This window comes from Episyrphus balteatus, chromosome 1 (assembly GCF_945859705.1).
Source record: "Episyrphus balteatus chromosome 1, idEpiBalt1.1, whole genome shotgun sequence".
NCBI classification, from domain to species: domain Eukaryota; kingdom Metazoa; phylum Arthropoda; class Insecta; order Diptera; family Syrphidae; genus Episyrphus; species Episyrphus balteatus.
The window spans coordinates 112,622,056-112,637,695 of NC_079134.1; the positions used below are offsets into that span (position 1 = coordinate 112,622,056).

Genomic DNA, 15,640 nt, shown 5'->3' on the forward strand with positions numbered 1-15,640 from the left:
TAACAATTTATCATTTAGTTCTTTTTTTTTTCGATTTTTTGATATATCAGATTTCAGAAATGACAAAAAGTGTTTGTATCCGGTTTTGAAAAGTCACTCCTCAATTATTACCGGCGTTCCTTTGTGGGAATTTACTGCTTATATAATAAACTGCTCTCTGCTAGTACTTAAAGTTGCTTTCAGCTACTTTTACTGTATTGAAAAAGTAGTTCAATAAATGTTTCCAAAGGAACGCAGCTATTTTATGATCTTGGTTTGTTTTTTCACCAACTTAGAAATTAGAAAGAGAAAAGAAAAAGACAGTCTCAAAAAGAGCCCAATTTTGTTGATCCCGCCTTTATTTCTGTCAAATTAGAGCAATTAAAAAGTATCGTTATTTTACCGTTTGTCAGCAACAGCATTCAGCACCTAAGCAACCAATAAGAAGATGAACTTTTTTAAAAGAGCTTCGCCAAATTTCTCAAAAAAGATAAGCACTTTAAACAACAAACCAGGATTGTTGTAATTTTTCATTTTGTATGTTTTATTTACCCTAGGATTCATATTTATTGATAAAGAAAACCTAAGAGCGATAATCTTGTTTCTTTGAAAATGATGTCAAGAAGATATAGTAAATAGTAAACAGTCGGAAGACGAGAAGAGTCAAAAAACTTGACTATACCAAATATGTAAGTCATTCATCACTTTTTTAAAGCATAATACTAATCAAATCTCTTTAATAATTTCGTCGTTCTCCCCAATACCTGTTACTGTAAGAAATATTTCTATACCTGTTATTTTTGATATAATTTTACATACGAAAAATGAGAAAATGTAAAATTAATACCAAAATTTCGTCGTTTTCCCCAATACCTGTTACTGAAGGAAATATTTCTATACCTGTTATTTTTGCTATAATTTTACATACGAAAAATGAGAAAGTGTAAAATTAATACCAAAATTTCGTCGTTTTCCCCAATACCTGTTACTGTAAGAAATATTTCTATACCTGTTATTTTTGGTATAATTTTACATACGAAAAATGAGAAAGTGTAAAATTAATACCAAAATTTCGTCGTTTTCCCCAATACCTGTTACTGTAAGAAATATTTCTATACCTGTTATTTTTGGTATAATTTTACATACGAAAAATGAGAAAATGTAAAATTAATACCAAAATTTCGCCGTTTTCCCCAATACCTGTTACTGTAAGAAATATTTCTATACCTGTAATTTTGGTTATCCATAATTAATGGTTTCATTATAATTACAGAAAAAAAACAATTTCAGGTTTTAGTTATATTTTGCATAAGATACGCATTTTATAACTACTTAAATTGCCACAATTTCAGAAAAAGCCTGTGTGTACTATGTACACGCGATTGAAGTTATACTTCTCACCATTGAATAATTACCATATGCAACTTGCCACACACAATTTGCCACATCCAACTTGCCAAATGCAAATTGCCACATGCAACTTGCCACACGCAACTTGATACATGCAATTTGCCACATACCACATACACTTCCACATGTTGCATACTGAATGCCACATTCCTCGTGCTACTTGACACATGCAACATGCACTTGCACCATGTTTCATGCCACATGGTACTTGCCACATGCCAGATGCAACTTGCCACGTGTTGTGTTTTTTTTTGCCGTACTGCGGCATACTACATTTTTAAATACTAAAGTACTGCTAACTCTAAAGGTGAAACGACAGCCCTGCTGCCCAATTGTCAGCCTCTGAGATGGTGATCGCGTCATAATCCCTTTGACATTCTTGTCAAAAAGTAAATTTTCATAGCTCACCGCCGCAAAAGAAGTATAACTTCAATAATTTTCTGCTCTTATTAAATATCATTCTCAAAATAATAAGATTGCACTATCGTTCTTTAGTGAAAATTGTATTACTAACTGTTATTTCAGTAACAGGTATTTATACCTGTTATTGGAAAGTAGCAATAACAGGTAGTAACAGTTATCCAAAAGTAGCAGTTAAGCCCATCCCTAGTCATCGGCCGAATTATGCTCGGGCGTTGTCGGCCGAACTCGGCCGATAGAACCAAGCACATAGAAAGAAAAGAGAGTGCGTACACCACTGAAAGTGACATCGTCCGTTGACGTACGTTGACGCCCGATAATAACCGATCAACCGGCATAATCCGAACTTGTTTGGATTTTTCGTCCGTTGTAGGGTTGATTTATACATAGATATTGCTAAAAGAATTTTCTTTGCAAAAATTGGCGGTATGAACTTTCAAAAATATAAATTTCTTCAAAATATTCCATATAAAACAATTATTATATGCACTTCAAGTTTCACAAAGTCAAACTACAGACCGGCAGCGACATCCTAGATCGGAAGCAGTGTATGCAGACGATCGTCCGAGAAAGTCGTCCGAGTAGTTCCGACCCGATGTCGGCCGATAATTCGGTTTTAGTGTACGCGAACGGTTAGTTGTTTAGACCGGAGATTTCTCTGGGCTTAACTTTTTGAAGAGTTTTAAATCCGTGCTAGGTACCAAACTATTTTTTTCATAAATTGTTTAGAATTTGTTTCAAAACGTGAAAACTGACGTTTGGAATGACAAAAAGTAGTTTAGGTAACATACATTTTTGTATTCTTTTGTAAAACGAACAAGAAAAACCCTAAAGGCTTGGCCACACCGGAGGGTATGCGGTAGCGTTACGGGTAGCGGTAACGGTACTTGTATGAAAAAATTGCCAAACTGACACATCAACGTTCAGATGTGGCCAAACCTTACGGCCATTTTATTCACTAGTTTAAAAAATACATCTAGATGTAAAATTTTCAAATGTCAAAAATAAATCCAAATCCAAAATAGTTACCCCGATTTTAACTATGAAAATAGTATGAGTATTTTTTTCTCTGTGTGGTAGTGAATATCATAGATTTGGATTTATTTTTGACATTTCATTTTCTTTACATCCAGATGTATTTTCTAAACTAGTGAATAATATGGCCGTTAAAGGCTTCACTTGAAAAAAAACGCATTGGGGCTTAACCGATAATCTTGGCAGCAGCAGCACTGCATATTGAAATCAGCAGACAAAAAAAATATTTTGCACATTAAAGGTTTGGCCACACCGGAGGGTACATGCGGTAGCGGTACGGGTAATTGTATGAACAAAATTTCAAACTGACACATCAACGTTCAGATGTGGAATTTTTTTCATACAATTACCCGTACCGCTACCGCATGTACCCTCCGGTGTGGCCAAGCGGTATAGCGGTAACGATATTTGTACTAAAAAAATTCCACACCTGAACGTTGATGTGTCAGTTTGGAATTTTTTTCATACAAGTACCCTCACCGCTACCCATACCCTCCAGTGTGGCCAAGCCTTTAAAAGGGGAAATCCCTCTGAAATTTTTTATTTCAGAATTATTTTTTTTTTGTCTAAAGGGCCCAACCCATACAATCCGTCGCATCCTTTACGTCGACGGATTTAACTGACAGCTTTATAAAATATACACGTTCTTATGAGAACCGACCCATAAAACGCATTAGTTGAGTCCGTCATGTATGGGTCGATTCTCATAAGAACGTGTGTATTTTATCGGGTTGTCAGTTGAAAACTTCGACGTAACGCACGCGACGGATTCTATGGGTTGGGCCCTTAACAAATTCATTTATCAACCGAAGAAACTATTTTCAGTGGCCTTAGCCTTAAATGAAGCCTCAAAAGTCCCTAGATAGTTCCGAATCTCATGCGCTCCGAACCGAACCAAAAGTTTAATAAAATAATTATAATAAATATTTTTTTAACTATTTCTTTATAAAAAAACATTGTGTTTTTTCGTTTTTTTTTTGTCTCTAATTTTTATTTTAGATTTGTTTTTACTAAATTTAGGTTCATGCAATGCGTATAAATATATATTTTATTGGAAAAAATTTCTTTTTTGATCATAAATAGTTTTCTGAACCAGGGCATTGCACGGCGCAAACGCGAGGCGTCAACTTCAAAGAGCTGTTGTTTTTTTTCTTACTTCAAACAAATTGTAGCAATACTTCATAATGTCAATAATATCGTATACAAATTTCAACAAATGCTTTCGGGTTTAAAAAAAAAATATTGAAAAAGCTGTCTGTATTTTCATACAATTAGCTGAACCGCTACCGCATCTACCCTTCGGTATGGCTAAGCCTTAAGAGAAAAGAAATTTTCCTTTTAAAATTTCGTTTTGCTTTCCGTTTTTCAGTACGCAGCTCTAGCAAAAAAATTGGAGAGTTTTCACTTATTTGTCACTTACTTTTTACTGTCCTGTGCATTCTTCTTGACTCCAGGATCAGTGTTAACGGTTTTTTCACTTTTAATTCATTTAGTTCTTGCTTTGAAAATTATTTTCTGTTGATTTTCCTTGATTTTAAATTAATTTTGAATTTTTTTGTTTTGACTTTGACAAAATACCTACTCGATGATATTTTTTCGTTAGCAGTTTCGTTGTCGACTTTGGAGACTTGAAAATTTTTCGTCAGCAAACAAATTTTAAAAATAAAAAAAAAATGGTTAAGCCATTTGAAAATAAATATTAATCGCCACATAAAAACAAAATTTCATTGGTTCTTTATCCTTTATTATTGAATTTTCAAAAAAAAAATATTTTTTTTGAAAATTGTCCTTACTTAGCTAATTAAAAAAAATCGATATTTGCGATTCCAAAATTTGCTTATGGTAAAGAGCAAGTAAAAAATCTTAATATTAGCCCTGTTCCATTGGAGGTGGTAGTTTACTACTAGTAGATGTTTTGGTTAATCTAGTACTATCATCGACTCATGCTCTTCTTCCCGAGTAGATACGATTTGTATTGAATTCGTTGAAAGTGCGTTCCATTGAAAATCGATAGTAAACTACTAGTAGTACTTTGCCACCTCCCAATAGAACAGGGCTATTATAGAAAAGTGAAATTTCATTTGTTTTACTGTTTTTCATTCTGGGGGTGACACCATAATTGCCGCCCTGGGTGCCCACCCATGCACACTACGCCACTCACTGCGTACTGCAGCTGCTTTAAAAGACAAATAAGCAAAATTTTCAAAAAATAACTGAAAAAAAAAAGTTTTTTTCAACTGTTGATCTGAAACTTTCTTAATTTTAATAACATATTCATATCCATATCCATAAAAAATTCAGGGTTTAAGTTCTCGACCGAATCTTCATCACATGAGAAAAAAAAAAACAAAATTTTGGGTGGTATCTACAAACTACTTGGTCAAATTAATAATGTTAATATGCACACTTCCATTGAGCCATTTTTTTTGCAATAGCAACGATTTTTTTTATCAAATGTAATGATAAAAAATAATCAAACAAAATTTATAGTACCTACATAAATGTATGTACATACTTTTGAAGTATGTATTTTATTTTGTTTTATTTAATTCAATACATGTAAAAATCATAGTTTTTGATATTCATAATTCTAAACAAAGTATCTTCTTGTCGAGACGTGATATTGGCTTCGTCCAGGCTTAAAAGTTGTATTATGTCGGCTCTTCATTAAATCTTGCGGCTGTATATAAATTTCTTTGAAATCACTTGGTAACTGCTGTCTTCCTCGTAGAACATTACTAGCACTGTCTGAACCATAAATGTTCTCCACAAAGGCTTGATTTGCTGTTGCACCTTCTGTTTTTATTTTTAAAAAATCCTTTGCCCTTTCAGCTCTCGCAGACATTTTTGAGCAGGTCAAAATTATACTCAATAGAACCAAAAACTCTACTATGATAACTAAAAGGCTTCCACCAAAAAATAGTAAATATTGTTCTCTATACCACATATCTAAATACTCCAGACAGGGACTAGTGTGACGATATTTTGAAAATTCAACTTTCTGTAGAGTTTCGCACTGACTTTGGTTGAATGGCTTTGGATCTAGGTATGACAATGGCTCGTGCTCATTATTAAGAATGCAGCATGTTAAAGGCACAACCCATTCTCGAGTTCCAAAGCCCTGCAGTCGCCACATAGATGTATCATAATTTATTTCACTGTTCATGCCGCAGCATTTGAACCGTGTCTGAGCGAGATCCATTGCAATCGTAAATTGTTCCTTCCCTGGAATACCGTAATTTCCTTGCAACGCTTTCACCATTTCAATGGCATCCAAACTTATACCCAAGCAATGTGGCCACAGAGTTAAAGCGAGGCAAACAACCGATTCAGCTAAAAGAAGTAAGGCTACTGCAGAAAAGTAAAAGCCGAGGAACCAGTATGTGTTCAGACATGATGCCCAAAATCCAATTATAGAAGCAAGAACTGCTATTGTCCCAGCAGCTGCTAGTCCAAATGATATATAATAAAATAAGGGTTGGGGTAAACTGTTGAATTGGTCACTAGTTGAGGTTAAGAGACGTGAAAGTAATATTCTTTTTGTATCGGTGAATATATAGAATCCACCAAAAATCAAGAACCCACCGCATATCTGAAAAAATAAATAAGATTAGGGTTGTAAAAAATCAATGCGACGAAAATGCATTTGAAATTAAAAAAAAATTATATGTACATATGTAACAAATTTAAAATGTTTTGCATTTCAAATAAAATATTAAATACAAAATGTATTTATTCTACCGCATACCAACCCATATATGGTTTATCGATTTCATATCGATTTATTCCCGTTATATTTCACTAAATGTCAAAAAGAAAAAACTATAATAAAACTATGTCTATTTTTTTATAATCAACTGGTTTTTATTACACTGTGCAAGTCGAAATTCTTGACAGGCGTGCGAATAACTGTTTCGCCATATTTAGGACCCGAGAAATCCATTGGCATCATTAGTTTTTCGATTTATCGGTACGACTTCGAACAAAATTTTGTTTGAAAGTTTTTTTTTAATTATTTTGAGAATTTTCCACTGTTTTTAGTCATTTTTCAATCAAAAACATTGTTTATATTGCTAATAATTCTGCTCAAACGTTGCTACCAGTAGAAAGACATTGTAAACAATTTTGAACAATTTATTTGAAAGTTTAGTGATTTTTTTTTTTTAAATTAAAAAAAAATCGAAATTTTTTACATTGTTATCGTTTTTTCGCTGTTTTTGTTCTCTTTTGCACAAATACATAGCATGTTTTCCATTAAAAATTAATTTAACTGTTAATTTAGTGTTGGTTAAACTTTGACATACTATCGATAGCATCGATAACAAAAAAATATCGAATATATCGATACTTCACAAAACTATCGATAGTTTCAATACTACCAAATTATTTTACCACAAGGCTACCGATATTATCGATAGCTTTGAAATTAATTAAACACAATTTGAACTACAAGTTAAGTTTTCGTTTGACATTGGATGTAAACAACGAATTAACATAGTGTTTGGTAGATATCGATAATTTCCATTGTCGATTGTATCGATAGTTTTAAGAAAAAACTATCGATAATATCGGTAGCCTTGTGGTATAATAATTTGGAAGTATTGAAACTATCGATAGATTTGTGAAGTATCGATATACTCCATATTTTTTTGTTATCGATGCTATCGATAGTATGCAAAGTTTAACCAACACTAAATTAACAGTTAAATTAATTTTTAATGGAAAACATGCTATGTATCTGTGCAAAAGAGAACAAAAACAGCGAAAAAACGATAACAATGTAAAAAATTCCGATTTTTTTAAAAAAAATTCAAAAAAAATCACTAAACTTTCAAATAAATTGTTCAAAATTGTGTACAATGTAGCAAATAACGTTTTAGCAGAATTATTAGCAATATAAACATTGTTTTTGATTGAAAAATGACTAAAAACTGTGGAAAAATCTCAAAATAATTGAAAAAACTTTAAAAAAAAATTTTGTTCGAAGTCGTACCGATAAATCGAAAAACTAATGATGCCAATGGATTTCTCGGGTCCGAAATAGGGCGAAACAGTTAATCGCGCGCCTGTCTCAAAAATTTTTTTCAAAAAACTTGCACAGTGCTATCAGTAAGGGAGCCGTGATTCTGAAATAAACTCATTGTTTCAAGAGCATGTGTAAAGTGCAAATCAGTGAAAAAAGTGTGTACTTTTCAGGTGTTTTTTTTATAATAAACAAGTAAGTGGCATCCAATTAAAAATAAGTTTCGTATGTATTTATTATACTTTTATATGTTTACGAAGTTTGTTTTTTGTTTTTATAATATTTTTTGTCTTTTTTTTGCGTTTTTTCCAAAACACCATATATGGGTTATCATGCGTTGGCGCAGAGCCGGTTTTAGGGGGGGCAGCCTGGGCCGTCGCCCAGGGGCGCAAGAATTGAGGGGCGCCGCAGGCGCCCCGAACTTTTAAAAGAGTTATATAAATCACGAAGTCTTTCCAATCGATGTTTTATTTATTTTTACATTCACAAAGGCGCCCCAATTTTTTTCTATTTTACATTTTCAACGGCGCTCGTATTGCTTGTCCTAAACTTTTTGAAGAATGAAGGCGCCCCCCAATTTTGGGTTAATTTATTTGGCTTCGGGAATGGTGTCCAAATGGTGTTCGGACAGTGGTGTCCAAAATCTTCGTTCATCTTTGAAGAACAAGGCGCCCCAATTTCTTTTGAAAGACTAAGGCTAGGCGCACACATGCGATTTTAGTCGCGCGATTATTCAGTCGCAAAAATGGATCACAAGGATTTCAATGGCTGTGAACACACATGCTTCTCGCGATTAAAAATTTGAAAATTGTGTCTACAGTCATTGAAATTGTTGTCATCTAATTTGCGACTGAATAATCGCGCGATCAAAATCGCATGTGTGCGCCTAGCCTAAAGCAGTCCTAATATTCCTCCTACCAATTTAATTTTTGCAAAGGTGCCCCTATAATAATGAATAAGGAAAGAGAAGGGAGACGGACAGAATCCCGAAATTAAAAATCCAGAAAGCCCAAAATCCAGAAAACCCTAAATTCCGAAAACACAAAATCCCGAAAACCCACAATCCCAAAATCCCGAAAACCCAAAAATGCCAAAAATTGACATCTTCTCCATTTCTCATAAAAACTACGTTTGTGTGTGAGAATAAAAAAATAGGTCTGTTCGTTGTTCCCCCCTCCAGGGCACTCTAAGTCATTTCAATTAACTGTGAAAAAAATCAGAGTTTCTCGGGTTTTCATTTTACATCGAACACCTCAGAGCTTTAGTTTCATCAGCGAACATCGAACACAGAGGAAATAACTCTGGTTGAAAAAGGAGCTACAAAAAACGCTTGACAACGAATTCGGAGCGACCCAGAGTGCCCTAGAGCTCACAACGAACAAACCTTATGGTGGCTTTAGAAGTGATGATGATCTAGCTTCAGATTCTGGCTCTTTTTAACATCAAACAAGCCATCTCGGAGTACTTATATGCAAATCTTTAAAACCAACAATGTCACGAAAAAGACCTTCAACTTTGGCAGATGATCAAAGCAGACATGGAACAAAACAAAGCTGAGGGAGTTATAGAAGTCACGGAGGGCCATCCCCATCTTATCCCGAAACTTCAATTCATTCACAACAACCAAGGGCAAAAGTCGTTGAATTCAGTGCGAACTGGAAACATCGACCATATCCCTGAATGGCAAAAAAACGTCAATATGTCAAATTTGCGGACTGAAGACGTACACAATGTGTAGAAAATGGAATGTGTTCTTCTGCTACAACGATAAAAGAAAGAGTTTGAATAAATTTCATGAATAAGAAAAGTATATTGTAATAAAAACATACTTTACAAAACATACCTTGAATGCATACTAAACCATATATGGGTTATTCATTTTTTGCTGGAAATCGCCTTGGTGCATACTAACCCATATATGGTTTATGTTTCTAAAAATGTATATATATGTAAAAAAATAAAAAATTTTATGTAATACCTTTTTTCAACCCCTAATAAAGCTAAAAAATTGTTAAACAAATTTTTGTTTCATTTCGTTCATAATTCATGCAGTAGAGGGTTAAATACTTTTTCTTTAATTTGGCTCATATTAATTATCTTTTTTTGAAATTCGACATGTGTAAAAAATGTCCGAGTTCATCCCAAAAAAAAACTTCATTTGCTTGAAGATTTTACTTTCTGCTTAAATTTAAAGAAAACTACTTCCGAAATCATCGTTTATTGGTTAATTGATGAAAGACAATAATACCTATGCTTTATCCGAACCGACTTGTCGTGAGCGATTTTGACGATTCAAAAGCGGTGATTTTGATGTGAACGGACAAAGAACGCCCAGGTCCAGGCCAGCCCAAAAAGGATGTTCTCTATTATGAGCTGTTGAAATTAGATCAGACAATTACAGGGGGACCTCTACCGAACACAATTAATCCGTTTGTAGAGAGCTATCACCAAAAAAAGTCCAGAATATGCGAACAAACTCGAGGGAATAATCTTTTATAATGACAATGTTCGGCCACATGTTGCAAGATCGGTTTAAAAGCGATTAAGAAGTTTCGGTTCACCCGCGTTACAGCCCAGACCTTGCCCCGTCTGACTACCACTTGTTTCCTGCGATGTAAAACGCACTGACTTTAATACTCTTTACCAGAGATTCCGCGAACATTCGGCCACTATTCGGTAATCGGCCCATTCGGCCTATTTTTTTGGTATTCGGAATACCAAATGGAGACGAAAAAAGACATACATTTTATTATACCAAAATGTGTGTTTTATTAAAAATTGTATTTTTAGTACTTATAATCTACTAAAGGCAAGTTGTGGTGAATGAAAACTATTTGTTCTGCATTTGTTGGTAGTAAAAGATTACGTTTATCTTCGTACACTATTCCTGCTTCGAAAAATAGTCTTTTCCCAGGAGAAGAAAATTATACTTAAGCAAGTGTTGTTAAAATATGAAATTTTGTAGTATGTGTTGACCACCACTTGTATGGGTCGATCTTGACGAACAGTCCTCATATATAATTTGATTTTAGATGTCTACCCTTGTGTGTGTTCAGACATTTATCTTAAAAGTAGTTCAGTTATTCATCGTTACAATACGCGATGTTGTTGGGAATTTTTTAAGCCACATCTATTCTTGAGACAAAGTATAAATTTTTTGAAATTGCCAACGTTTTTTTCTGAGTGTCCTTGGCCGAATATTCGGTATTCGGCCAAATCAATGTTCGCGGCTCTACTCTTTACTTCAGAACAGGGTATCAAAATTGTCTTGATTCATTCTTTGCCACTAGCAATGAACAATACTAAAAATTTAGGTAGTTTATTTAAATAAATTTTCAATAAAAATGTTAATAATAGAAGACGAAATAATCACAAAACACTAGAATTCCACCCTCAGGGAAAAAACGCAACGTAAAATGCAATATGTTCAACGTTGATGTTGAAAAAACTAACATGAAACATCTTTAAATTAAAATTGAAACAACGTAAGAATATTTGTATTTTTCTCGGACTTCAGATTTTGTTGCATTTTATCTCCCTTATTTCCAACAGTGAGATAGCAAGTTGGTAGAGCATTCTCCTAGTGTTAAAATAAAAAAAATTACCAGAATCCAAGTTTTTGTAAATTATTTCTTGGAAAAAAACCTTTAAATACATATTTGAATTAAATTAGTTTTAAGGCCGAAAAGCATTATAACCCAGTAATTTAGGTTTGATCTGCGGAAAAATCAAAAGGTCAATAGGGCTCTATAGAAAATTTTTTTTCATAAAATCATCTACAAATATTACCTATCTTATGCATTTTTCTGTAAAATCAACCGTTTTCGGAATAGATCGATTTCAAGCGTAGGCATAATCCGTGATAAGTAGTAATTGGTTTGTTTTTTTTTTTTTAAGTGAATAATTTTGTATTTAAATACTGAAAAGTTCATTTGTAATCTCTTTTGCTTTTTATTAATACGTTTTTATAAGTTTCACTTGTAATTGGCATTTAAACAAACTTACTAACTAACTAACTTACTAACTAAGTAATAAAATCTTAGCAGTAAATTTTGAACACATCTTCATTACAACGTCGTAACGAAGGCGTATACCAAAATTCAGCCCAGTAGGAATTTTTCCGCAGATTGGGGTTAAAAATGCCTGAAATTACTGAACTTAGAGTGTCCGAATAGGGCCAGTAAGTAAGTTGTAAGTAATTGATAAGTAGGCTAGTTTTTATGAATTTTTGTCTAGCTTTAAGAGTTGTAGGTTCGATCCCCAGTGTCTGACATTTTTTTTTATATAAATTGATGCTTTTTTTAAGTTGTTGAAAAAACTTTGATTTAAAGATATTTTGTAACGGCAAACTACCTTAAACTAACGATGTTCTACTTTGATTTAAAAATTTTCGTCTTCAACGCAAAATTATTCCGAAAAATAGTTGAATCAACGTGGTTTTCGTTGATTTTAAGTTGTTTTTCCTCAGTGCACGATCACAAAAATCTAAAAGAAAAATTTTAATAACTTTGGGTTGGGCTCTATCTAGTGGACTCCACTTTTAATGTAGCGTAAACCATTCAAAATCAAATTAATTTATCACAATCCATTTATTTTCTAAAAAAAATTCATGGGATCCGGAGGTAATTATAAGTCGAAAAACCTACCAAGTAATTTTCTCGTTTGTGCTTCGTTCTCGAGTTATAACGGTTTTTGTGTTTTGAGTGTAAGTCGTTTCGCATTTTCTTTTGCTTTTACATAGTTCGCACTATATCTGATTAACTGAATTAAAAAAGAATTAACGAAGAATTAATAACTTTTTAAACTTGTCCCACAAGTTTTTTCATCGAACAGTTTTCCCAGAACTTTTAATCAAAGGGGATTTTAGTTATTTTAAGTATTTTTTGTTTGCCAAAGCCATTTTAGTAAGTTAGGTATTTAGCCAAAAAGCAGATTGATTTTAAAGTTAGGAAGTTACTAAATGGCTTTATGGTTTAATTAAATCGTTTAAAATTTTGCGCTAATGTTATTATTTTTTTTAAGTTATTCTGATGTTTATATCAGTATGAAAGTTTACTTTTTGAAAAATGTCAAAATGACATCCAAAAACACAAAAAACGTTATAACTCCAAAATGAAGAGAAAACTAGTAAATTACCTCATTCGTTTTCCACTTTCGAACGCATGGCTTTTATCTGTGGCGGTGACTGTGAGACACCCTGTATATTATAAATGAAACACCACACAAAAGGTTTGATTTTCGCGCTTTTTAAAGAAATTTAACTTCAAATTATAAAAGTGAAACAACATAAATGTACGTCATACAATAAGATCAACAAGGAACAAAAATAAAATTAATTCAAATTTAAATTTTTGTTTTAATAGTTAAGTACATGTTTAATTGATTACCAAAAACATAAAATTGCAACAGTTGAGTAAACATATATGATTAAATTTTCTTCCCATTTTAAAATATGACGTTGTTTCTACCCGAACCGAAATAAGGTCCACGATTAACTATTTACAAAACTTGGCTAATAAACGCAGTTTTTATCGTTGCGCGTTTTTCCACTAAATATTTTTGGAGCGTCACAACCCTTATGTGCATTTCCGAATTGTTTTATAAAGCAACTTATGTAGGTAAAATGGTAAACTGTAAGAACTTCCGAATTGGGTCGGTGTTAGTTGTTGGTTATCTAACTAAATACTAACCACAATGGCCCATGCAATGAATAGAAACCCTCTTCCATGCTTTGCTAGATCAAATGAATGCGATCGTTTCGTGGCCTATCTAGTGGAACGGAGTGCGTCGCTGGCCAGAGGCAGGTGGGTGATGATTGTTCAGGGAAAAATGAACAATGTGATATTAAATGAGGGGAAGATGCACGAACCGAATGCCGAACCCCTTTGTTTTCCGAAAACAATTTCATAGTGAAGGTGTTGTAGGAAAGTTATTCTTACTTCGTTTCAACTATGTTTAGTTCATGTATGTTTGACCTCTTGTCGCATTGACAATGGGTTCAATTTTCAAATGGATTATTACTAGAGCGTACGCAGGGAGGGGGCTTAGAGTTCTTGTTTTTATCAAAAAATTCAATAGATTTGGTTTGAAAAATAAGAAAAACATTTATCGGTCCAAAATGTTAAAAAAGTAGGTACTAATTATGCATTTCAGGTATAGTATAGTAAAAGTGTATGGGAACCTCGAAATTCTATGGAGTTTGGTATTAACAACATAAGCCCAGAATTGTCGTGCATTTTAAAGTTAGGAAAATTCCTCCAAATCCAGTTTTATTTAAAACAAATATATTTGGGTGCAATTTTTTTTTAAATAATAATATTTACACAAATAAGGTGAAAAATATTAATTTTTAAGCGTATTTATATGTTTTTAGTGAGATTTAATCTAATCTCAGATTTCGATTCGTGATCCTGATAAAAAGCAATATCACGATTTGTGATCCTGATGAAAAGCAAGATCACGTTTCGTGATCCTGATGAAAAGCAAGATCTCATGTAGTTGTTGTAATACGTGTTAATAAATGATTTATGTATATTAGTGGTCCAATTTTTGGATTTTTACATTTCCGTTGTTCCCCACTCAAAAATTGGTTGCATATGTGTTTTGTATTACTCACGTGAAATTTCAGCTTTTTAGGTGAAGTGTAAGTGGGCGCTCAATAGGCTCAAAGTTTTTGCTCAGATGCTGTTCTAGCTAGGTGCTCATGTCTAGTAATTAAATTTTTTTTAATTTATCAACTGAATGAAGTTGTGACGGGGTAAAGTTTTTCATGATATGTTTTTTTTTCATAAAAAACTACTAGTTAAGTGATGTTTTCACAGATTTTGTTTGTTTATTTAAATTCGTCTAAGTATTTTTTACTTAAAGTTAGAACAAAACAGAATTAATCAATGAAATATGAATGACACAAAACCAAAGAAACATGAAAATAATTAACTTGGTTATCGGAAGCATGCGTTCTTATCATATTTAAGCCAAATTCCAACTCCAAGCCAAGTCCTATTACGATATAATCAGATATTAAGGGTAACAAAGTCTAATATTTCAAAGCTGATGGGCGCCTTCTTCCTTTTACTTTTGCGAGCTAAAACTTTCAGCATATGTTGGTATAGATGTCTGTAGCAAAATAATGCGTGGGGAAGTAATGAATTACCTATATGGTTTATTTTTTTGCCTTATAACGTGGACCACTCTAATGTATATGGATCAAGTGGGATAGTAAAAAACGGCTAATATCTGAACTCCATTTTCTTGCATGAAGGGTAATAGCTATAACCCTTCAAGTAAACGAGTCCGAATCGGCTCCGAAGTGAGTCGGAGCTCAATCTCAACTCCGAGAAAACGGAGCTGAACTCGTTCCCAAATCGGAGCCAGAAAACGTGCCAGAAAATTAATCGAAAAGCTGGATCCACACTAGGTTGATCAACACAAAATACTTCCAAATCGACATAATGAATAGTTAAATCTTTCAACAGTATTTTGCTTCCTCCGCTCATAATTGATTTTTGATTTTTACAACTCTTTTAATTAAATATTGCCTAATAATAAGAAATAATTAATTAATCAAAATATTTTTTATTTCAAATGGCATCATTTTGCTGCAAATTAATTAAAAGTTCCATTTTTTATAAAAACTCAATTTCTTACATTTATTTCATAGCAGCACCCTGAAAAAAATTTGTATGGTGTGACACTGGTTTATTATTTTGAAAAATTGCCCTGTTATTGAAGATTTCAAAAATGTATAAAAATTTCCAAAGTTAAAATTAGTTC

The 15,640-nt window shown here is 33.0% G+C and overlaps 1 protein-coding gene across 2 annotated transcripts; it reads right to left on the reverse strand.

Moving 5' to 3' along the window:
• Positions 1–5,317: 5,317 nt before the first annotated feature.
• LOC129906975 (uncharacterized) lies at positions 5,318–14,620 on the reverse strand. Of its 2 annotated transcripts, none has more exons than XM_055982978.1 (2): positions 6,597–6,666; positions 5,318–6,436 (listed from the first exon to the last, which is right to left on the reverse strand). In XM_055982978.1, the coding sequence occupies exons 1-2, from the start codon at positions 6,618–6,620 to the stop codon at positions 5,435–5,437; spliced, it is 1,026 nt and encodes a 341-aa protein (XP_055838953.1). In that variant the 5' UTR covers positions 6,621–6,666; the 3' UTR covers positions 5,318–5,434. The 2 variants fall into 2 exon arrangements, with proteins under 2 accessions (XP_055838953.1, XP_055838952.1); XM_055982977.1 differs by lacking the exon at positions 6,597–6,666 and adding an exon at positions 13,255–14,620 and having other exon boundaries at positions 5,319–6,436.
• Between the last annotated feature and the right edge of the window lie 1,020 nt (positions 14,621–15,640).

Coding starts and splice junctions, on each gene's coding strand:
- LOC129906975 (XM_055982977.1), bottom strand. CDS start 13,311: ATGGGAAGAAAATTTAATCATATATGTTTACTCAACTGTTGCAATTTT. Junction 6,437..13,254: donor GTTGCAATTTTATGTTTTTG/GTAATCAATTAA, acceptor TTATTTTTTCAG/ATATGCGGTGGGTTCTTGAT.